The sequence below is a fragment of the Gopherus evgoodei genome, chromosome 5 (genome assembly GCF_007399415.2).
Source record: "Gopherus evgoodei ecotype Sinaloan lineage chromosome 5, rGopEvg1_v1.p, whole genome shotgun sequence".
Lineage (NCBI taxonomy): Eukaryota > Metazoa > Chordata > Testudines > Testudinidae > Gopherus > Gopherus evgoodei.
Window position 1 is genome coordinate 5,280,294 of NC_044326.1, and position 23,567 is coordinate 5,303,860.

Here is a 23,567-nt window from a genome sequence, read left to right on the forward strand (position 1 = left end):
CAAGTTTATTTGAGATCTCAAAGCGGTGCAGGGAGATTGACTCAGATCAAGCACACCTAAAACAAGCAGTCTGTTCCTTTATATCCATGAGAACTTTTCTCACTGACTAGCAATCCCCCCGTTTCCCCTCCCTCCTCCTCCTTCCTCCCCTTGTAGCAATTACGTAAGCGCTGGTGCATTAAGTAATCTTGGCCGCGGCAGCTCGTTAGTAAGTTTTCCTTCTGCAAGTTATCTTGTCCTTCTGCTAAAGGTGCACAGGCCTCATTATTTCTGCTTTAGACCAGTTAGAACTGTTGCAACTGATAACGGCTGTTACACCTGGCCTTTTAGGTCGATTAAAGTTCAAACATGGAGGGACTCTTGTCTGCTGAGGCCTAAAACCAGGAAGGCTCCATACTCTTGTGGCCTTCCACCCTCCCGAGTTACGTAGGGTTATGCTTAGTGACACCAACACCACCGCCCCGCTGCGAGGCAGAGCTCCTGAGCTCCCCCAGTCTGGCAGATGGAGAACAGGGGAGCATGGGGGCTGCCCTTGAATGGTAAACGAGCTGCATGTGCCAGAGCCACCCCCGCACTAGGGAAGGGCGGCCCTGGCCGGACAGGGGGATGCCCTGTGCCTGTAAGAGCCCAGCCCTGGGAAGTGGGTGTCCCGCGGGGGAGAAATGGAAACGCCCCCCTGCCCCTGGGCTGGCCAGCTGGGTGGGGGGCGGGGAGGGGGGTAGCTGCCTATATAAGCAACAGCTCCAAGTATCGGGACTGTCCCTGTCACATCTGGTCACCCCACTGCCCCCCCGGTTTTGCAAACACGGCGCGTGGCTCATCCCGTCGGTACAAACTGTAACACCCCCCCCGGGCCAGGGCTTTGCCTTCTGCCCCGTCTGGCAGCACCGGCCCCCCCCCCGAGCAGGCAGCCGCCTCTGGTCCCCGGCGGGGGCAGGGCCCGGGCGCGGCGGGCGGAGGGGGAGCGAGACTCGCCCGCCCCCAGGGAGGGCGCCGCCCGCCCGCCCAAGATGGCCGCCTCCATGGCCGAGCTCTTCTGCTTCTGTGCGGATCCCGCGGGCGCGGCCCGGGCCACGGTGGAAGTGAGATTCATCAGCAGCCTGAAGGTGAGGGGCCCCCCCGCCCCGGCCAGGGGATCAGACCCCCCCGCCGCCCAGGCTGCTGCGAGACTCCGCTTTGTGCTGCTTGGCGCCGCCCTAGCCATTGCCCCACACGGGGGGGGGATTTGGGGATTTGGGATCCCCCCCCCAGCCCCGATGGGGTCCAGCCTGCCCTGCCCTGGGGCTGGGTGACCCGCTCCCCCCGCCCCCCATGCTAGTGACTATTAAGCCTTCCTCTGTGGCTTCTGGCGGGGGGGGGGCGTGATCTGTCCCTTTCTGCCAGCCCCCATCTCCCACCTTGGTGCTCCTTACAAAGGGAGGGGGGTCCTGTCTCTTCCTGCCCCTGAACGGGGAGCCTTTCCTGGCTGGAGATCACTCACTCGCTCTCTGGGTCTCATAGACTCTAGGACTGGAAGGGACCTCGAGAGGTCATCGAGTCCAGTCCCCTGCCCTCATGGTCCTGCACCCTTCCCCCCCCCCAATTAAAAACACTGATTTTTGAAAAAAAAAATATATATAATGCTGTCCTTGGGAGCCAAAAAATCTTACCGCGTTATAGGTGAAACCGTGTTATATTGAACTTGCTTTGATCCACCGGAGTGCCTAGCCCTGCTTTATTGCATTATATCCAAATTCGTGTTATATCGGGTGGCATTATATCGAGGTAGCGGTGTATATGGCAGAACACAGGTAAAACAGAGCAGGGAACATACAATTCTTCCCCAAGGAGTTCAGTCACAAATTTAATTCATTCATAATTTTTTTTAAGAACATATTATCTTCATGGAAGCATGAAGGGGCATATATATGTTTTGCATATCTGGCACGTAAATACCTTGCAACGCCTGCTACAAAAGTGCCATGCGAACACCTGTTCTCACTTTCTGGTGACATTATACATAAGACGCAGGCAGCAGTATCTCCCATAAACGTAAACAAACTTGTTTGTCTTAGCAATTGGCTGAACAAGAGGTAGGACTAAGTAAACTTGTACTCTCTCGAAATTTTACATTGTTTTATTTTTGAGTGCAGTTATGTAACAAAAAAAAATCTATATTTGTAAGTTCAACTTTCATGATAAAGAGATTGCATTACAGTACTTGTGTGAGGTGAATTGAAAAATACTATTTCTTTTGTTTATAATTTTTTACAGTGCAAATATTAGTAATAAAAATAATATAAAATGAGCAGTGTACACTTTGTATTATGTGTTGTAATAGAAATCAATATATTTGAAAATGTAGAAAAAATCCAAAATATTTAATAAATTTCAGTTGGTATTCTATTGTTTAACAGTGCAATTAATCTTTTTAATCACGATAATTTTTTTGAGTTAACTGCGTGAGTTAACTGTGATTAATCGACAGCTTCGCTATTTAACTTTGAGATCCTTGCAGGTGAAAGATAAATTAGAGGGGCGAAATCCTGGCCGTACTGGAGTCAGTGGGAGTTTTGCCCTAGTTTGCTCCCTGGAGCAGTCTGTGGGAGGGGGCACAAGCCATAAACATTTGGATCTGGATTCTACAGCTCTGGATCTGGGTGCCACCGTACAGTCTCAGAGCCAGGGTTTTGGCTTAGGGCACGGGGCTTGGCATTGGAAGACATAAACTCTATTCCCAACTCTTGGTCTATCCTGAGAGTGGAACTCACAGCTAGCTGGGGAGACAGAATAGCCTTAACTGAACTTGCCGTGCTGCAGATTTCTACAGACTGGGAGTCACTCTTGTTTCTCCATTCAAAGGGAAAAGGCTTATTTGCCACCAGGAATATCCATAAAGGGGAAACGATCTTCTTAGAGAAGCCTGTGGTGTCTTCCCAGTTCCTCTGGAACGCGCTGTACAGATATAAAGGTGAGAGGAGAGTCACTGGTTTTAAGATCAGGGCTGGTGGTGTTGGGGGGGGCGGGGGGGACCCTTAGGTCACCTACTCTGATGTCCTGCATAACAAACCCCTGAGAAAGAAGCAGTGATCCTGATGTGTTTGTGCCCCAGAAAATGAAACTGGCCCAAGGTCTGAGACTTGCTGTATTCAGTTTGTGGCCTAACACTGGTGGTCAAAGGACTAGTCTGGACGCGATGTATCGATCCCCGAGCGCGCTTACATCGATTCCGGAACTCCATCAACCCGAACGGAGTTCCGGAATCGACACGGAGAGCCGCGGACATTGATGCCGCGCCGTCCAGGTGGGTGAGTACCTCGATTTTAGAAATTCGACTTCAGCTACGTTATTCCCGTAGCTGAAGTTGCGTATCTAAAATCGATTTTAATACCTAGTCTGGACGTGGCCTAAAGATTGATGTCTTTCAAACCACAAGTGCTAGGAATAAATGCTTGATACCCTGGAAAAGTTGTGCCAAGCCAGCACATCAGTGATATAAACCACTTATCTCTAAATATGGTGCTTCATGAAATATCTTCTGCAAAAATCATGTTGTTATTGAAGTAAGGGGGTGGGGAGGAAGCAGAATGATAATCAGAAGCACGTGGTTTAAAGGTTGGATACCTCGTGGTCTTCCAGGGGTTAGAAACACTGTGCTGGACAAAGAATGTTTCCAAGCTCTCGTCCCGGACCTGTGATCCAAAGGGAGAAAAATTCCGATCCCAGGGAATATAATGTGATTTGCAAGTAGGATGTAATCAGTGCAAAAGGGAGGTGGGAGCTGCACAGAAGCTTTATAATATCTAGTGATCATTCCTTGACTCATAGACTCACAGACTCTAGGACTGGAAGGGACCCCGAGAGGTCATCGAGTCCAGTCCCCTGCCCTCATGGCAGGACCAAATACTGTCTAGACCATCCCTGATAGACATTTATCTAACCTACTCTTAAATATCTCCAGCGATGGAGATTCCACAACTTCCCTAGGCAATCTATTCCAGTGTTTAACTATCCTGACAGTTAGGAACTTTTTCCTAATGTCCAACCTAAATCTCCCTTGCTGCAGTTTAAGTCCATTGCTTCTTGTTCTACCATTGGAGGCCAAGGTGAACAAGTTTTCTCCCTCCTCCTGATGACACCCTTTTAGATACCTGAAAACTGCTATCAGGTCCCCTCTCAGTCTTCTCTTTTCCAAACTAAACAAACCCAGTTCCTTCAGCCTTCCTTCATAGGTCATGTTCTCAAGACCTTTAATCATTCTTGTTGCTCTTCTCTGGACCCTCTCCAATTTCTCCACATCTTTCTTGAAATGCGGTGCCCAGAACTGGACACAATACTCCAGCTGAGGCCTAACCAGCGCAGAGTAAAGCGGAAGAATGACTTCTCGTGTCTTGTTTACAACACACCTGTTAATGCATCCCAGAATCATGTTTGCTTTTTTTGCAACAGTATCACACTGTTCACTCATATTAAGCTTGTGGTCCACTATGACCCCTAGATCTCTTTCTGCCATACTCCTTCCTAGACAGTCTCTTCCCATTCTGTATGTGTGAAACTGATTGTTCCTTCCTAAGTGGAGCACTTTGCATTTATCTTTATTGAACTTCATCCTGTTTACCTCAGACCATTTCTCCAATTTGTCCAGATCATTTTGAATTTTGACGCTGTCCTCCAGAGCAGTTGCAATCCCTCCCAGTTTGGTATCGTCCGCAAACTTAATAAGCGTACTTTCTATGCCAACATCTAAATCGTTGATGAAGATATTGAACAGAACTGGTCCCAAAACAGACCCCTGCGGAACCCCACTTGTTATACCTTTCCAGCAGGATTGGGAGCCATTAACAACTACTCTCTGAGTATGGTTATCCAGCCAGTTATGCACCCACCTTATAGTAGCCCCATCTAAATTGTACTTTCCTAGCTTATCTATAAGAATATCATGCGAAACTGTATCAAATGCCTTACTAAAGTCTAGGTATATCACATCCACCGCTTCTCCCTTATCCACAAGGCTCGTTATCCTATCAAAGAACGCTATCAGATTAGTTTGACATGATTTGTTCTTTACAAATCCATGCTGGCTATTCCCTATCACCTTACCACCTTCCAAGTTTTTGCAGATGATTTCTTTGATTACCTGCTCCATTATCTTCCCTGGCACAGAAGTTAAACTAACTGGTCTGTAGTTTCCTGGGTTGTTTTTATTTCCCTTTTTATAGATGGGCACTATATTTGCCCCCTTCCAGTCTTCTGGAATCTCCCCCATCTCCCATGATTTCCCAAAGATAATAGCTAGAGGCTCAGATACCTCCTCTATTAACTCCTTGAGTATTCTAGGATGCATTTCATCAGGCCCTGGTGACTTGCAGGCATCTAACTTTTCTAAGTGATTTTTTACTTGTTCTTTCCTTATTTTCTCTTCTAAACCTACCCTCTTCCCGTAAGCATTCACTATACTAGACATTCCTTCAGAGTGCTTGAAGTGCTCCTTGAACACTGCTGCAGCACACTTTGGCTTCACTGGGCGCTGTCTCTTCTATACCATCAATCCCTAAACACATAACAGGGTTAAATAATGATGACAGATGGGGAGAGAAACCAAGAAAGAGCTTTAGGACAGGGAGAAAAGGTTTCCAGCTGAGATCTGAAGTGGTATGAAGAATCAGTGAGGTAGGGAGATACATGATGGCCATTTCGGATGGCAGGAGCTGTGTAGCAGAAGGGTTTATCATCGCAGATCAGTTTGGTGGCAAAGGGAGTTAAAGAATGCAGGAAGTGGTGCAGATAATGAGGGCTGTGTTTCTACGGATGGTGTTGGGCCTGTGATGTTTTCAGACTGGTGGTTTAGAGTGGGATAATGAACCAGATTCTCAGCAACTGTAAACCAGTGTTGCGCCACTGAAGTTAATGGACCCACACTGAAACACCAGCTGAGGATCTGGCCCACTGCATGCAAACACATCTGTTCTTTTAGAAGGAGGTTCTCTCAGTCTCTGCTGTCTGGTTTGTTGCTTCTTCCCCAGCCTGTGACCACTGCCTGCGGGCCTTGGAGACAGCAGAGGAGAACGCCCAGAGGCTTCTGGGGAAAAGCTGTCGGGTCCTGCCTCACCCAGAGCAGTGCAGCATCCGGAAGGATTTGCATCAGCACTGCCCCCATTGCCAGGTACCAAGCTGCTGGGAAGAGCTGGGCGTTGTCATCGCTGTGGCCTTGTGTTAATCGATCGGGATGGGGCTTGATCTGCCAGGAGGCCACTTTCAGATCTGCCATTGCTGCTGCTGCCTTGGTGTTGGGGCGCTCTTATTGGAAAGGTTGAATTGGTTTCCTCGCTATTGATGGAGAGAGCATCTGACTGGGCAGGACCACCTGGGTCACCTAGGCCGGTTCTTCCCACTCTACAGCCTGGTCTTACGCAATGGAGGTGCAGGGGAGAATTTCCATATTCTGGTGCTCACGGGGCAGCTGTGTCCGAGGAGGGGTTCACCCAGCACACGCCTTTGCTACCCCCTGCTTTTCCTTGCAATAGATAGGGGCCAGGACTCTGTACTAAGGGGAGGTGGGCTGGGGTAGGACTGCTCCCAGGAGCCCCCTCCTCCCTACCACAGTGCTCTCCCTAGGTCATTAGGAAGATGGCTGGCCTTGAAGGGTTGGTCACTTTCCTAAGGGCTAAGTTCCTACGTTACTGTTCTGTTGGCTGACGTGTGTTGCTGTCTCTGTTACTGTCCAGGTTGCATATTGCAGTGCTGAATGCAGGCATTCTGCCTTCGAGCAATACCACCAGGTGCTGTGCCTGGGCCCCTCCCGAGAGGACCCCAAACATCCCCTTAACAAACTGCAGGACACGTGGAGGTAGGTGCACTAGATGTTTGTAGGACCAGAACTACCTACTGAATAGACTGGCTCTGGCCCATTCGGGAGCAGAGACGGGGACTCACCCTGTGTCCAGCTGAAGGTGATTTGGAGCAGGGTCAGTTACTGCTCTGTCTCTGCGGAGGCACCCACAGCTCCACTGTTCCAGCCTATAGCCATGTAAACCATCCAGGGCCACCTATGCTAGGCAGTTGTCACTGTGCTGCATCCCATGGCCAGTCAGAACTTCGTGGCATCTGTGGGAATAGAGCGTGGATCCTCCTGCTCCTGAAGCACAAGCCTGTGTCGCTTGAGCTAAGAAAGAATCTCCATTAGCTGTATAGAGGCTGTGACATTCAGCTGAGCAATTCTGATTCCATCCAGTAGAGGGCAATAGAGCATGTATACACAATCAGTTGGTTACAGTACTTTGCAGTTCTGTGGCGCCACCTATGGATCTCAAAGCACTTCACAGACATTATTGAATTAAGCCTCCCAACGTCCCTGTGTGAGAGAGAGATTATTATCCCTGCTTGCAGATGAGGAAACTGAGGCATGGAGAAGGGACATGATCAAGGTGGTAACAGAGCCCAGTTCTCCTGACTCCAGCCCTCTGCTTAAACATTAGACAACAACTCACTAAGTTTAACACATACATTTTTGGTTGGCCCTTCAGTATTATAGTAGCACCCAGAGACCCCTATCAGAGTTGTAATCGCATTGTGCTGGGTGCTGTACATACACAGAGTAACTCTAGTCCCTGCCCCAAAGAATTTGCAATCTGAATAGAGAACAGATGGGAGGGGAAGGCGGGGAACTGACTTACTGAAGGTCACAGGACAGAACTGGGACTAGAGCGGGAGTCTCTCAAGTGCTGGAACCCCTAGGCCTTGCTGCCTTTAGCTGTTTCACTGCCAACAAGTGGAGAAATGAGCAGTAGACCAGACCTGGAAGGTCCCCTGCTAGAGTCCAAAGGCAGGGCAGGAAGTTGCCCCTTTGGCCAGCTCTATAACCAGACCTCCGTAAATATCCCTGCTGAGCCTTTTAGAACTTGGTTAATTTCCACTTCCCCTAGGGAGCTCCTGGGCTGTTTGTGTCAGTCCGATGCCTGCGTCTGAACGAGGCTGTGTGTGGGATTCTGGTCCTTGTCTCCGTTGGAGGCGCAAACGCCCTGCTGGCCCTTTCAGTGCCAGGACATCTCTGCTCTTCTCTCTCACTCTCTATTATTCCTTCCCCTTGGACAGAAACATCCATTACCCACCGGAGACTTCCAGCATCATGCTGCTGGCGAGGATGGTAGCCACCGTCAAACAGGTGTGTGCCTCTGTTTGCTGCTCATGGTACATCTCAGCACCTCCATCGTGTTGCTCCCTGGTGTCTGCCCTCTCCTCTCTAGGGGTACATCCGTGTTGCAAAGTGAAGGGATGATTGTTGCACCAGTAGGCGTGTCCATGCTAGCTTTAGTCTAGCTAGCAGGGTTCACAGCACTAGTGACAGCATGGTGGCCCAGATTATCAACCCGAGGCCATATCCAGGGTCCTGTTCAGGCTTTTACTTGGTGTTAGCTCATAAGAACAGCCATACTGGGTCAGACCAAAGGTCCATCTAGCAAGTATCCTGTCTTCTGACAGTGGCCAGTGCTAGCTGCCCCAGAGGGAATGAACAGAACAGGTAATCATCAAGCGATCCATCCTCTGTCACCCTTTCCCGGCTTCTGGCAAACAGAAACTAGGGACACAATCCCTGCCCATCCTAACTAATAGCCATTGATGGACTTATCCTCCACAAACTTATTTAGCTCTTTTTTTGAACCCTGTTATAGTCTTGGCCTTCACAACATCCTCTGGCAAGGAGTTCCACAGGTTGACTGTGCCTTGTGTGAAGAAATACTTCCTTTTGTTTGTTTTAAACCTGCTGCCTATTAATTTCATTTTGGGGGACCTCTGCTGGATCCAATGTTGACATGTCTTCCCTACATCTTCACTGCTAAGGTTAAAGCTACCCTGGGTATGCTACAACCACACCTTCACTTTGCAGCGTAGACATGCTGTAAGCTAACCTCCCGGCACATCAGCATGTGGGGCTGGGGATGTCTTGCTGCACTGCAGGCTCTTACCAGCACTAGGGATCATTCGTTGGTGAGACAGCACGCAGCACAGAAGGATCTCATGACCTTCCACCCCAGAAGTAGACCCTCCTTCCACTGTCATTAGCTCTAGAATGTCTAAGCTCTTTGGAGACCTCTAGCCACTAGAGGGTGAACCAACCACAGATGTGTCAGGCAGGTTGGATTCCACCCGGCAGTGGGACATGGACATACCAGTCAGGACGTCCCACCACAGTCTGGGCCTCTGCGTCACCGTCCTGACTGCATGACACTGCTCCAGCTCCTTCTGTCTCAGGGCTTGTGCTGAGCACTTTATTGTGTTGGGCTCTGAAGATGCCTGTTGCTGTGGAAAATCAGAGACTGCCGTTAGCACAGATTCTATAAGGGCCTTGGATACCATGGTGATAAGGGCGGATTAAATATGCACACCCACCTGTGTGGTGTAGCTGTGCCGTGGGAGGTTATCTTCATGGGCTAACATCTGGGTTAGTGTGTCTTGAGAAGGCATCTGTCAACTGCATGATGAGTGATCTGCTCCTTTTCCCTGGGTCTTCCCATAGGCCCGGGAGAGCTCTTTATAAAGATGGTTGCGGCTGTGTATGAAGCAGCTCCTTAACTGTGCATTTCTTGCAGTTGAGTTTGGGGTTTTGACATCCCTCAGCCCATCAGGTTACCAGGAGTCAACGCTGTTGTTGCACATCCCTGGCTTCCCCTCCACCTTAGCAAAGGGAGACCTGAGTTTGCCTATCATCGTGGAACTGGGCTGTGCCCATCGCATTAATACACCCCCCCATGGCGTACTCTCCTCAGCTTCTCCTGCCCGCTCTGTCCAACTCCCCACATGTGCCCCACTGCTGTGTGTCTGAGTGTCTCACCTGTATATTTTCACGGCTCCCATCTCAGGTAGAGAAGCATTATCCTTATGTCACAGATTAGGAAACTGAGGCGCTGAGTGACTTGCCCAAAGTCACAGAGGGTGTCTGTGGCAGAACAGGGAATCGAACCCCTATCTCCTGAGTCCCCACCCTGTGCGTTAAACACAAAACCAGCCTTCCTCCCCTTTTTTCTCTGGCTCACTCGTTTTCCAAGGGTTAAACATCGTTGTAGCAATGCTACTGTTCTGGCCTAAATAGCATCCAGATCTCTTGCGTAGCATCTCGCGTAGCCCCCTCCCACTTCCTTCCTGCTGGAGTGCCAGTTTGAGCGGCTGTTTGATACATTTCAGGCGAAGGACAAGGACTGGTGGATAAAGCTTTTCTCTCAGTTCTGCAGCAAAACGGCCAACGAAGAAGAGGAGATCATCCACAAGCTGCTGGGGGACAAATTTAAGGTCAGTGTGTCACGCCACTGGAGTGCTTGGGTCTTTGCGGGGAGGCAGGGTTGTTTGTGTTGGTCTCGGAGTTCCTCTCCTTTTCCTCTGAAGGCCCCACTTGTGTACCAACCCTTGGTCATAGAGAGAGAGACATCACGGTCCCCAGCAGTGACTAGAACCAGAACTGTCAGCGTCCAAAGCACGGGCCCTCTCCACTTGAGCTAAAGGAGTTCTTCTCTCATGCTCAGTAAACGGCAGGCAGTCGGACCAGCCACTAGAGGGAGGCATGGCCATTAAGCCAATGTATTGCCCTGGTTCCATGGTAGACAGACCAAGCTGTGGCCTGTTCGCTGAGAAAGGAGCAGTTAGTGCAGTGGTTTCCATGCTGAAGTTGGTCCCCAGTAGGGAGTGGCCAGACACTAATGCTTTGCTCATGGGTGCGCAGCCGTGGGTGGTGGTGGCTTTTGATGGCTGCCAGCTTGAGGGCAATTCAGACCAGCAGCTTTCTGACGAGTGGTGGTGGCACAAAGAGCCTTCAGGCCTGCTCCAGTCTCTGTTTGTCGCCTGGATTTAAAGCTGTCCCGCCTGCCTTGGGGCTCCTCTCCTCGCTGACGTTGTGGCCTTGTTTCTCCAGGGCCAGCTAGAGCTCCTCCGACAGCTCTTCACGGAAGCCCTTTATGAAGAACGTCTCAGCAGGGTGAGTGGTGAGTCCTTGTCACCCCTTCCTCCTGCCCCCCAGCAGAGTCCTGTGCACCCCAGAAAGAGTGCTGAGGAGACCCTGTTTTTCCATAGTCCCTCTGACACCCCAAAAATGGGGTGTCCTGGTTGCCGTTCCTCCTGACAGCACTGAAGGGCTAAGATTTGCCCTGGAGCCCATTGGTGCCTCACCTTCACCCTAGTTGGGCTGCGGTGAGATATGAGGGACAACCTCTTTCTCCAGCACCTGATCATTTAACCCCCTCTGTGCTCTGAGCTCAGACAGGCTCAGGGGATAACAAGAATCATAGAAAGGTAGGGCTGGAAGGGACCTTGAGAGACCCCCTTGCTGAGGCAGGACCAAGTGATCCTCTAGACCATCCCTGATGGGTATTTGTCCAACCTGTTCTTCAGAACCTCCGGTGATAGGGATTCCACAGCCACCCTTGGAAGCCTGTTCCAAGTGCTCAACTCCCCTTAGAGTTAGAAAGTTTTTCCTCATAGCCAACCTCAATCTCCCTTGCTGCAGATTAACCCCAATACGTCTAGTCCTCCCTTCAGTGGACTTGGAGAGTAATTGATCCCCGTCCTCTTTGTAACAGCCTTTATCATATTTGCAGACTGTTATCTATTTTCCCCCCTCAGAATTCTTTTCTCAAGACTAACCATGTCCAGGGTTTTTAACCTTCCCCATGGGTCAGGTTTTCTAAACCTTTTCTCATTTTTGTTGCTCTCCTCTGGACTCCCTCCAATTCGTCCACATCTTGCCTAAGTGTGGCGCCCAGGATGGGACCCAGCACTCCAGCTGAGGTCTCACTGGTGCCCAGTAGAATGGGATATTACCTCCCGTGTCTTACGACACTCAAATTGATACAGCTGTTCAGCATTTCCTCTTGCTGCTGCCTTACAGGGGTTGTGCCCAGGGGGAAAGAAATATAATGGAACAGGCTTGTGCCCTCTCCTGCGCTCTATGGCTCTGGAGTGACTGTACCTGGAATCCACCGCTGAGTAGCAGAAAAGAGAGACGAGGCTGACGGGGAGCTGTGTGGGGCCAGAACCATCTTGGAAGATTGTAAATGCCAACTAGGGGGAGGAATTGTTTGGGACAGGACAGCGGCACCAGGAGGAATAATGGGGTGAAGCCGAGAGAGGGAGAACCTAGGCTCAGTCTGAGGGAAGCCCTGATGACCCTGGATTCTCCTAGAGGATGGAGCCCCCTTACTTGACGGGTCAGATTGTCAAAGGTGCTGATCTCCCACTGAAGGCAGTGGATGCTAAGCGCTGATGAAAATCAGGCCATTAAGCTCTGTGCCTCACGTCCTCCATTTAGTTCTCTCTAACGAGACATTTCTAGGGACCCCCTCCCCGTGTCCAGGATTTGTTATTACAGGATGCTGAAACTGTGTCACGGCAGAGCTGAGGCTCGGTTCACTGCTCGTTGTAATAGCATTAGTGCCCGTTCTATGGCAGCTCTAGCCTCGGCCCCACGGCTCATCATGTGATTCTGCAAGCATGGCTGCGAGCTAGAGCTGTGTTTCTCAATGACTGGTCCGTGGACTGGTGCCGATCCCTGAGATTTCCTTGACGCTGTTTAGGAAAGCAGCAGGCTGGTCCCTGGTATCAAACAGGTTGAGAAGCACGGAGCTAGAGCAAATGGGAGCCGCTGAGAGGGCAGCTAGCCCTACACTCCTGACAGGTAAACGGATCCTCTTGCTTCTTGGTCTTTCTGCAGTGGTTTACTCCAGAAGGGTTCCAATCGCTGTTTGCCCTGGTTGGGACCAATGGCCAAGGCATAGGAACAAGGTAACCAGTGGATTTGCTATTGCACTGTGGTTGTGTGTGGGGAACTGTTGAGAAATCGGCCTGGAAGTCATGGAAGTCTCAAAGCTCTCTGGGTCTCTGGGCTCCCCTCAGCGCTTGCACGGATTCCTCTGTGCTGTCTGAAGGAGTCATCCATGCACGTCCTTCAACGCAGCTGATGGGAGCCCCTTAAGTACCTAGAACGAGAGCAGAGAAAAAACCTTGTATGTGTCGCTGGGATTCTGTAAAAGCAGCGTTTTACTGCTTTTCTGTAAACTATGACAGGATTTCCCCAGTGACCCTAATCCAGAGCCTCCCAGCATTCAGGTCTGGTCCTGCAGCAGAACTTTGCCTCTTGGGGCCATTGGACACTTCAACCCTGGGAGCCCTAGAGAGTCCCTCCTCCCTCCTGAGCGTTGTGCGCTGAAGAACGAGAGCTGGTGCCATGAGCACCCGCGCCGGCTCGCAGGGTGTGATCACAGCTCTCCCTAGCACTGGGGTACAGGTGGCTCTCGCCCACCCGGCCAGATCCGGAAACGTAACCATGTTCTGTCTGGTTTCTGCTAGTTCCCTGAGCCAGTGGGTCCATGCCTGCGATGCATTAGAGCTTCCTCCGCACGAGCGAGAGCAGCTAGATGCCTTCATAGACCAGCTCTATAAGGATATCGAGAAAGGTAACAGTGACAGGAAGTGTCCGTGTGGTTTCTGGGCGCGGTTCTCTGGGTGATTGTCTTCTTGAGGACAGGCGGGGCTGGGGGTGGGACTCAGCAGCCATCGCAGTTGGCTGACTTTGTAGGCTGCATTGACTGGTGCTGTCTGAAGGCCCTGGTCGGGGTCCCTGAGCTGCCACCGGCACTCCTGGCTGCAGGGTAGACGCACTGTGAGAGAACTCCACTCAGGGACAAGGCCCCTTCTTCCCATTCAACGTCAGGGCCAGGACTGGTTTGCTGCCATTTTTCTGGATTCCCCAGACCCTGGACAGTCTCAGCAGCCAGGGGATCTGGCTCCCAGATCCTGGGAAGTGTGGCTGAGACGAGCCGCAGGGAGCAGCTCCTGGGGCTGGTGGAGGAAGATGGGTGTATCCCCAGGCGATGGCTGCCAGTTTTTAAAACCCAGCTCCCTGTTTTGCACCGGCCAGTGACTGCAGGTGCAATGTGGTGGGCGCAGATGCGGACCAGTAGCTGTCTGCTTGATTTGTGGGTGCAGTTCAGTAATTGGATGTCTCTGTGCCTTCAGTTCCTCCCACAGCTATCTGGGGGGGTCAAATAGGGTGTCTGTCCCCTTTATATCCCAACCCCCCAGCTGTCCAGTCTCCAGGCTCGCTGGGAGTCTGAAGTGGATTGGTGTGACTGGCGCAGGTGAACCGGTACAAAAAGGCTCTGCCTTGGCTGAATTTGCCACCCTGCTGTTTCCCCATGCGCTAACTCTCCTGGTTTGAGGAGCAGGGTTTGGCTGGGGAAGCTGTCCGGGGCTGTAACCGTCCCTTTCTGCTTCAGAGACCGGAGAGTTCTTGAACTGCGAGGGATCTGGCTTGTACGTGCTCCAGAGCTGCTGTAAGTAATGGGACGATGCTGATTGGCCGGCCCAGCCTCTCTCTCTTTGGCTAAACCATTCGAACTGTCCGAAGGTTTCGAGAGATACCGGCATGGTGGGGCGGGTCACAGCCTGGCCTGTCTTCTCGTTCCCTGGCGTCCATTTGCAAAAGCCTCGCTCAAAAATTAACACGCCAGAGCTTTTCAGACACGCAAATAAATGCCAGAGGCTCAGCACACGTGAGCAACCCTCCAGTAACAAAGCAGGGTTTGCAGTCTAGTGCCAAGGCAACCTCCAATGCATTCTTATTCCTGCAGAGGCACGTTATAGACAAATACCATGCCACTCCTGCCCCAGAGAGCTTTTTTTGCATGCAATGGGGTAAAAATACCTTCGTGAGGAAACCTTCTCCAGTCTTAGCGGCCTCCTGTGATTAAAGAAACAGCAATCAGAGACTGGTTATTAATGAGAAGGGAGGGAGCCCAGAGACAGTGCAGCCGTCTGGGTGCTGCAGGGTGTATCTCAGCCAGGGTGGTGGGGAAAGCTATATAACAGGCAGGCTTACATGGAGAAGGGAGCAGGATCGACAACAGGAATATTTTCCTCCCTCTCTTCTCGCCTCATTAAATGACCAGTAGGGAGACTGGCTGGTTCAGAGAAACGCAAACAGCATCCCAGGCCTTTCACCTCCAGCTCGCTGCGTTGAGTCTGGGGCAGAAGTGACTGAAGCCCTCTCCATCTGCTGGCTGTTCTGTGGCGCAGTGCAATGAAAGGGTGGGTCTCAGTCCAGCACTAGGCAGACGAGTGTCCTCCCCCACTCAGCTGGCAGGATTTGGCACCATTACTGGCAGTCTCAGCAGGTGGCCGAGGGGTTTGAACTAACCCTCTCGTTCATCCTCCAGGCCAGGCCTGAGGCCTGCTGGGGGTCTGCATGGGGAACTGGCACTGCTGCCTGTGCCAGGCCTGCTGCCTCTAGTGACACCCGCTGCGTGTCACTCACTGGCTCTGGTGCCCGTCTCCTCCCTGCTGCAGGTAACCACAGCTGCATCCCCAACGCTGAGACGTCCTTCCCGGATAACAACTTCCTCCTGCACCTCATCGCCCTGGAGGAGATCAAGCTGGGAGAGGTGAGCCTGCAGGGAAGGGAATGGCTGATTTGTTTGGGGAGGGCCGAAGCCTGTAGCCCTCCCTCAGGCCAAACTCCTCCTGAAGGCAGTGGCTGTCCAGCCTGAGTAAGACCAGTAGGGTTCTGTCTATGTGCTTACATGCTGCCCCCCCTCCCCATTACTATAGTATCCAGGCACCTGCCAACCCCTGTGGGAGGTAACATCTCTATTGTATGGATGGGGAAACTGAGGCACAGAGCGATGAAGTGACTGGCCTAGGGTCAGACAGGAAGTCTGTGGCAGAGCTGTGGATTGAAGTCCCAGTCCCAGGTCTTCGCTCAAAGACCATTAACCCTCTGTGGCCCTTCTCTGAGGAAAGGACAAGGGTCATGAGCTGCGATTCAGCCTAGCTGGGTTTTTGAGTTGCTGTGGACCCTGATGATTTTGTGAGCTATCGGGGAGTCCCAGGCGATCTCTGCTGTCTGCACTCGGGACAGGCCCGAACACTGAGCCCCTGAACGTCAGGGCAGTTTGGAGCTGACCTTCGCACCCCCGGCCTGCAGCGTCACTCAGCTGGAGGAAGGTGTGGGACTGGGCTGTGAGGACAATAAAGGAGATTCCTCACTGAGGCTGCAGGACACACATGGGCCCTCTGTTTCTCTCTGGCTCTCCACATCCCCTGTGCTGTCTGGTGTCACCGCATGGCAGCCCCTTGAGTCCTGGCCGGGCCTCCCAGCTGTGGAAAAGGCAACTGACTGCTCTGCTGGGTCAGTCTCTCCATAGGGCTGGATTCTGATTTCTACCTGCCCTGGAAGTTAGCCCTGCTGGATGCTGTGTTCTGCTTTAGCCCCGCCATTCCCTCTGCTCTCTAGCAGAGACTTGCTGCCACTTTCCCCTCTGTTCTTGGAAAGCTTCCCCTCCAGGGGCAGGAGAGCCCGGCGGTGGTTCGGTGCAATGGGAACTAACTCACAGCCGAGACTGTTTCTCTTGTCTCGGCAGGAAATCTGCATTAGTTATTTAGACTGCTGCCAGCGGGAGCGGAGCAGACACAGCCGCCACAAGATACTCAGGTAGGGCAAGCCGCCCGCACCGCTCGGACTCTGCTGGCTAGGGGAGGGGCCCTGGGGAGACATCGGAGTAGAAGCAGCGGTGGGGGAAGGGTTGCCAAGGCATGGGCAGAGCGAGGTGGTTCTGCAGAATATTGTCAATTTATTTTCAGGGATAAGGGGGACCCCCCTCAATCTTATTCTGTTCTTGGATGTAATAGCTTCTTCTAGCCTCAGTCTGCAGCACCTGTCCCTCTGGCTGAGCACACGCTCCCCCCCCGCCCCTCCCCTCTCTCTCTCTCTCTCTCTCTCACACACACACCCACCCACACACACCCACACATACCCCTGGGCTCCCTTTCCCGGCCCTCCTCCTGGTTGAGCAGGGTGGGGCCGGGTGCGTGCTCTAATACTGCCAGCCACAAACGGATACTTGAGATCAACCCAAATTGCTCCATTCAGCCTCTGCCCCAAGAACTGAGCCTGCTGCTTCTGCCCTCCTCACCCTGTGGCCTGCGTCTGCGCCATTGTATGGGGCCTCCTGGTCTCTGTTCAGCCGGGTTTGCAGCGTTCGTGTACATGCAGCCTGCTTGGACAGGCCACTGATTCCTCCGTGGTCGGAAGGGCGTTGGGCTTAGCATATGGCCTGCACTCGGCACGCTCACCCTTCGGGACAGACAGATGGGTATCCACACCAGCATGCACGATACACAGGCAGTAGGATCACACAACAGGCATGCATGTATGTGATGTGTACATCCCGTGCAGACCTGCATTGATTTGTCTGCACTGTGAGCTGGTGACTTCTCTCCAGCTCCTGGCAAAGTCCCGAGCCCCTTGGCTTTTTTGCTGTCTTTGTTTTGCAAGGAAGTGTATTGCTCCTAACCTGTCATGCAGCATAAACCCTGGGAGCGGCAGAGCAGGCAGTGTGACACTGATTGTAGCCTGGGTAGGCACATCCAGGCTAGCTTTAATCTAGGCAATGATAGCAGTGGCGACGTGGCGGCAGAGATTTCAGCGTGGGCAAGCATCCCGAGTTTGTTCCTAGGGTCCCTGGTGGGCTGGTGCTGGGGTCGCCAACCTGCGCTGATGCTTGTGTCACTGTGCAAGCCAGAGCAGCCTGGTCTACCTATCTGCGCTGCACTCACACCTCCAGCTGCAATGTAGACCCGACCCAAAGATGCATCTTGCCCAAGGTTGTCTTATTCCTGAGCTATCAGAGTGTTAGGAAGTGTTAGGAAAGGGATAGATAATGGAACACAAAATGCCATAATGTTGCGGGCAGATCTGTAGAATTCCCTGCTACGTCCTCCCTTGAATGCTGCGGGCAGATGTGGTCACCCCATCTCGAAAAAGATGCATTAGAAATGGAAAAGGTTCAGAGAACGGCAACCAAAATGCTTAGGGGTTCGGGACAGCTTCCAGGTGAGGAGAGAGGAAAAAGACTGGGACTGTTCAGCTTGGAAAAGAGACGACTAAGGGGGGATATGACAGAGGTCTGTAAAATCATGACAGGTGTGGAGAAAGCGAATAGAGAAGTGTTATTTACTCCTCACAACACAAGAACCAGGGGTCACCCAATGAAATTAACAGGCAGCAGATTTCATACTACCAAAAGGAAGTATTTCTTCACACAACACACAGCCAACCCGGGGAACTTGTTGCCAGGGGATGCTGTGAAGGCATCTAAAGAAAATCAGAGAAGTTCCTGGAGGGTGGGTCCATCAATGGCTACTAGCCAAGATGGCCAGGGACTCAACCCTGTGCTCTGAATATCCCTAAGCCTCTGTTTGCCAGAAGCTGGGACTGGGTGACGGGATGGATCACTTGGTGATTCCCTGTTCTGCTCATTTCCTCTGGGGCACCTGGCACTGGCCACTGTCGGAAGACAGGAGACTGGGCTAGATGGACCTTTGGTCTGACTCAGTGTGGCTGTTCTTATGTAGCTGTCGTGTGTGCTCAGGGTAGAACGATAGAGACCAGTGGCTTCTAGTCCAGCATAACTCACTGCTCAGGCTACACCCCGTCCTCCAGCAGCTGCATGAGGAGCTCTCCCTGCTCAGAGGGAGGGAGGAGCGAGGAGTTAACCCCCGAACGGCTGGCTCTATGGAAGGGCTCTGCCCTCCAGCCTGGCACCATAGTACTGCAGACTCCCTTGACGTGGTTTTCTCTCTCTCCTGCTCCCCTTAGGGAACACTACTTGTTCACCTGCTCGTGCCCCAAGTGCCTGGCTCAAGCCGACGACGCCAACCTGACTTCAGAGGAGGAGGAGGAGCTGGAGGGCGAAGGAGAGACGGACGATGCGGAGCTGGAGGATGAGATGACAGACGTTTGATCCTGGACCTGGGGATGGGGTTCAGCTTTGTACTGGAGACAGGACCGTGGGGAGGGACTGTGCCTGTGTTGGCTAGGGCTGGCGCAGCAGCAGGGAGAGAGCATGTTAAGGTTTGGCTAGGTTGGGCAGTGGAGGAAGCGGGGATCTTCCCTGCTCCTGACCATCCTTCTGAGGGAGTGTGTCTGTGGTCCCAGGGTCCCCTCTCTCTAGATAATGGCTCCACTTGTCCCAACCACTCCTCCGCGGCTGAGGCAGATATCCATCCACACAGACATCGCCTTGGTCTCCTTGTTTGTGTCTGATCCTGCGGACAGAGCAATATGCCCAGGAGGGGGGCTGGAGGAGACGACGCATGCAGGGGAAGTCCCCGGCTCTTCTGAGCACAGCACACAAACCTTAATGCTACCCTTGTTCCTGACGCTGGGCAAACAACCAGCTACACCGGAGCTTCCTCTGGTGTCAATATCTAAGTGATCTGAAAACTTGGAGAGGAGAGTCCGGGGGAATTTGGGCTCATGACTTCCTCGGGGTGGTGGAGCAGGCAGAACAGAGGTTTAACCCAGTGGAGACAGTGGCTTTGCAAAGAGGTTGTGGTCTCATGGACTCAGCAGAAGACTGGGAGCCAGGACTCCTAGGTTCTAGTCCCTGCTCTGTCACTGACTTGTGGTGTGAGCAAGTCACTTACTCTCGCTGTCTCTCAGGTTTAAAATGCGGGGGGATGATCAGACTTTCCTAGCTTGGAGAGGGGAGGAGAGGATTAGTTGCTCAATGTCTGGACAGGGCTGAGTATTTTGAGTCATATACACACACGCACTCTTAGTGCCAGAGGGTGAACGGTTAAGTAGCTCTGGAGGTGACGGGGTCAGCTGATGGTGCCTCACACTCCTTGCCCCTGCTGCCCTCATGGGTTGGCACAGTAATTTTGTTGTGGTGATTTCACCACGGGGAGGTCTATCTGCCCCATCAGGGCATCAGGCTCAGTGGTACTGACTGGCTTGTGAGGGGCTCCTGAATGGGCCCCAAAGGGAAATCCTTACCCAGCCTGCCACAGGGGGCTAGACCCCTGGCCCCAGAGTTACAACAGTCTGTAGGCATTGCTCTGCAGCGCTGAAGCTTGTTGTCAGAAGGGAGTTAGGCTCTTCGGAGCCAGACTCCCATTGACTGTCAGTGTAATTTTGGCTCTTACGTGCCTAAATCCATTTTACCAAGGAGATGTAGGCTTCTGAATCAGCTAGGCATTGGAATGCTGAGCGCAGCAACGGCTAAATACTCTAAACACCTGGGCCCTCGTTCTCCAAGGGACCAGGAAGCGGGGTCCGGCCCCATTGCCAAGCCCAGCCCTGGAGCGCGAAGGGAGAAACAGTAGACCCTGTTGTGTCTGCGGGGGGGAGGGGGTGGTTGGAGGGATCCATCCTCAGCCTTCCCTTGTGTGTATTATCCCACTGACCTCCTAGGGATGCAAAGGCTGCAGGGCTGCGCCCTTGGGTATCACGTGACCATCAGCCATGCTCTGGCGGCTGAGCGTGCGAAGAGCTCCTTCTAGACCCACTAGTGTAAGCTCCCCAAGGGCCTGTCTGCCTGGGTCTGAGCGGTGCCCAGCGCCCCTTGCACCTCTTGGAGCCAGTGGGCGTTGGGGGTGCTCAGCACCTCTCAGATCAAAACCTATCAGAGCAGCGTGGTGCTCTTGGGATGGCGAAGGATCCAGACGAGAGTTCAGGCTGCCTAGTACCATAGCCGGAGATGGGCCAGTTGATGAGGGAGTCTGTCCCCCCGCGAGGGCAGGACCTGCCCTGCGATAGAAACTGAGCCACCTGGAAAAATCTCAGCCTTCTAGGAGGCAGGCGGTGTTGTCCTCCCCCCGGCAGCCATCTCCAACATGGTCGTTTGCCTTTCCGCGCTGTCCTGGTGGCTGGATGAAGGAGCGGCTTCGAGCACGATGTAATTGCTTGGGGCCTGCAGGCCGCTGGGCTGCCTGGGGACCAAACTGAGAGGACGCTCACCATCCACATCTGATCTTCTCCCCATGAGCAGTGAGGCTGGAGTGGGAGGAAGGTCACCCACCAGCTATGTTCACCTGCTCTTTAGAGCCATGTTCCCACTCCATCCTTATCTCCTCACTCCAGTAATGGGGCCAGGAGTGGGGGCACCCCACATCCTGATCTCCCACCCCACTCTCCCATCAGTGAGAGGGTTGGGACAAACCCTTTCCAGAAGTGGGATACAATTCCTGGCCTCGTTTCTTCCACTGCCTCCCCCAGTCCTCCTGCAGCTGGTGGGGCTTAGCCGGTCTGATCGAGATGAAGCCTAGCATGCTAGGAGTGGTTGTCTTTTCAGTGCACCCCACCCACTAAAGAATAAGAGAGATGCAGTCTCCCTCCGTTGCCGATAAGGCGTGAGCTGTGAGGCTGTGCTGTGTCCCTCTATGAAGGCTGATTTTTTGCACTTTCCTTAGGACTTCTTGTGGAGAGGGGAGCCTGGGCTCTGTGACTGGAAAACAATGGAGCCCCACACTTCTTAAACCTGGCTGTGTTGACTGTCTTAGGGGCCACTTGACGGAAGCGGGGAATTTGACAGGGTCGTTAGCGTTGAAATACGACCCTTGAACATATCTTAGCCTCCTGACAGCACATTTTGAGGGCTTTTATATTCTGTGTGCCTGGAGCTGGGAGAGTGACCTGGAAACTTGGTGCCTGCAGATCACAGGCCAAATCCTACACTGGTGTAAATCTGGAATAGCTTCACTGACTTCCTCTGAGTTACGCCAAGTTCACACCGGTGTCGCTGAGATCAGAATTTGTTTTCACCTTAAGCCCACACTGCACAAGCAGTTGGGCTTTGATTTTTGGTCTTGCTTGAAACAGTACAGCAATAGGCTTATTTGACATGGTGCTAATGCCTGCGGTGATGGAATTGCAGTGAATTAAGCGGAGTGGGCTGGTATGGAGAGTAGACCGACTGTTAAACCGTGACCTGTAACGGCTCCAGAACATTGCTTGAGCAAAGCAGTCTTCCAAAAACCCAGATGCTGCAAGGATCTCGAACAAGTTCCCACCTGTACAAGCAAAATGTTACATTTGAGAGCAAGGAATTGTGGTTGAGCAGAGAACTGCTAAACAAAGTGATCAGGCCCGATGTGAATTTAAATGACAAGAGTATCAAGATGAAAATGATATTGCACAAAAGCCCTATCTGTGACCAATGAGGTGTTTAAAAAAACAACAAACCCTAAAAAGAGAGATTTTAAAAACAACCACCAAAGCCTTTTCTCCATTTACGCTGCTTCCTTTTTGCAGGCCAGCTTGAGCGGTGAAACTATATTGGTCAGTTTCGCTTCTTGGTTCTCATGCCCTAGCACCATTCCCTTGCAGGTGGGTTTCCTGTGCATTGCTTCAGCTCTAAATAATCCCTCCTCTTTTCAGTGTATCCAGTCTGCCTGAATAGAGAGCCTAAAACACTGGCCAGTAGTTTACAGGCCAGTGTCCTGAAGAACCAGAGCCCTGCTGCTAAGCCTGCCTTGGGTATTTTGTTGGCCAACCTTGAGTTTTAAAGTTGCCAACATCCATCTCCCTCCAACGGTAGCTCTCCTCCTAAGGCTGTAAATTAACGCTTTTCAGTTGAGAGAGAGTTGGGAAGCAGGCCCGGCTCCTCTTACGGTTGTGCTTGTAACCAACAGCCCAACATTGGTTTTGGAACAGGGGTGAGAGGCAATCTTGTTTCAAGAGAGAGAGGCAAAGGCATTTGATCTGTATAGTCTCACATAAGCAGAGAAGGGTGTGTGCTACAAACATTGGATCCAGATTCCCAAACAGCCTGAATGTCAATCCTGGGGTTTGGTTGGGTCCACTTGGATCCAGAGTCGGAGTATGCAGCACGGGAGGTTTTGGCGCCTCAGTGAATGAGCCCCAGCAAACCGCCATAGAGTGGGGTGCAAAGTGGCCCTATTAACAGTAGTTGCCTTTTGATGGAAGCTGCCACTAATCTTTCTGAAACAGAAAAGCTGGTGGGCCAGGCTTGGCTGCCCTTGCTGAGGTCACCTGCAATCTGTGCCAAGCTCCACAGCTCTGCCACCTGGCTTTTTTCTGCGTTGTTGGATTCACGGCAAAGCAGAGTTCTGGTGCCTACACTGTTCTCCTACACTGCACCCTACCCTGTCACCTCCATGCTTTGCGCTGCTTCCCTGTTGTCACAAAATGCCTTGGGGAGCTGAGTCTCATCAGTCACCCTCCTTCCAGATTCCTGGTTCGGGGCTTGGGACGTCCTCCCCTGTGGAACGTATCCAGACATGTCCTCATAGTAGGGTTGCCAACTGTCTCATCACACAAACCCAAGCAGCCCTGCGGCCTCGCCCTGCTCACTCCATCCCTCCTCCCTCTGTCACTTGCTCTCCCCCATCCTCACTCACTTTAACCGGGCTGAGGACTCTGGCTGGGGGTGTGGGTTCCAGGGTGGGGCCAGAAATGAAGGGTTTAAGGTGTGGGAGGGCACTCCGGGCTGGGGTAGAAAGTTAGGCTGTGGGAATGGGTGCGGGGTGCAGGCTCTGGAAGGGAGTTTGGGTGCAGAAGGGGGCTCTGTGTTGGGGAAGGGTGCAGGAGGAGGTGAGGTGCAGGGTCTGGGAGGGAGTTTGGGTGTTGGAGGGGGGTCAGGGCTGGGACAGGGAGTTGGGGTGCAGGCTCTGGCCAGGCAGTTCTTACCTTGGGTGGCTTCCAGTTGGTGGCACAGCAGAGTTAAGGCAGGCTCCTTGCCTGCCCTGGCCCTGCGCTGCTCCCAGAAACAGCCAGCACGTCCCGGCAGCCCCGGGGGGTGGGG

At 52.5% G+C, this 23,567-nt stretch overlaps 1 protein-coding gene across 1 annotated transcript; it reads left to right on the forward strand.

Annotated features, from left to right (window-relative positions):
• Nucleotides 1–1,003: 1,003 nt before the first annotated feature.
• Nucleotides 1,004–22,011, forward strand: SMYD5 (SMYD family member 5). The gene is made up of 13 exons (XM_030563720.1): nt 1,004–1,106; nt 2,842–2,950; nt 6,003–6,142; nt 6,705–6,826; nt 8,071–8,140; nt 10,159–10,263; nt 10,880–10,942; nt 12,674–12,744; nt 13,309–13,415; nt 14,238–14,294; nt 15,307–15,401; nt 16,380–16,450; nt 18,617–22,011. The coding sequence occupies exons 1-13, from the start codon at nt 1,011–1,013 to the stop codon at nt 18,759–18,761; spliced, it is 1,251 nt and encodes a 416-aa protein (XP_030419580.1). The 5' UTR covers nt 1,004–1,010; the 3' UTR covers nt 18,762–22,011.
• The last annotated feature ends 1,556 nt before the right edge of the window (nt 22,012–23,567 follow it).

Bases quoted from the DNA above. Each gene is read 5' to 3' on its own strand.
- SMYD5 (XM_030563720.1), top strand. From the start codon at position 1,011: ATGGCCGCCTCCATGGCCGAGCTCTTCTGCTTCTGTGCGGATCCCGCG. The intron at 2,951-6,002 runs GTGAGAGGAGAG...CTTCTTCCCCAG, and splicing joins CGCGCTGTACAGATATAAAG to CCTGTGACCACTGCCTGCGG. The intron at 14,295-15,306 runs GTAAGTAATGGG...TCCCTGCTGCAG, and splicing joins GTACGTGCTCCAGAGCTGCT to GTAACCACAGCTGCATCCCC.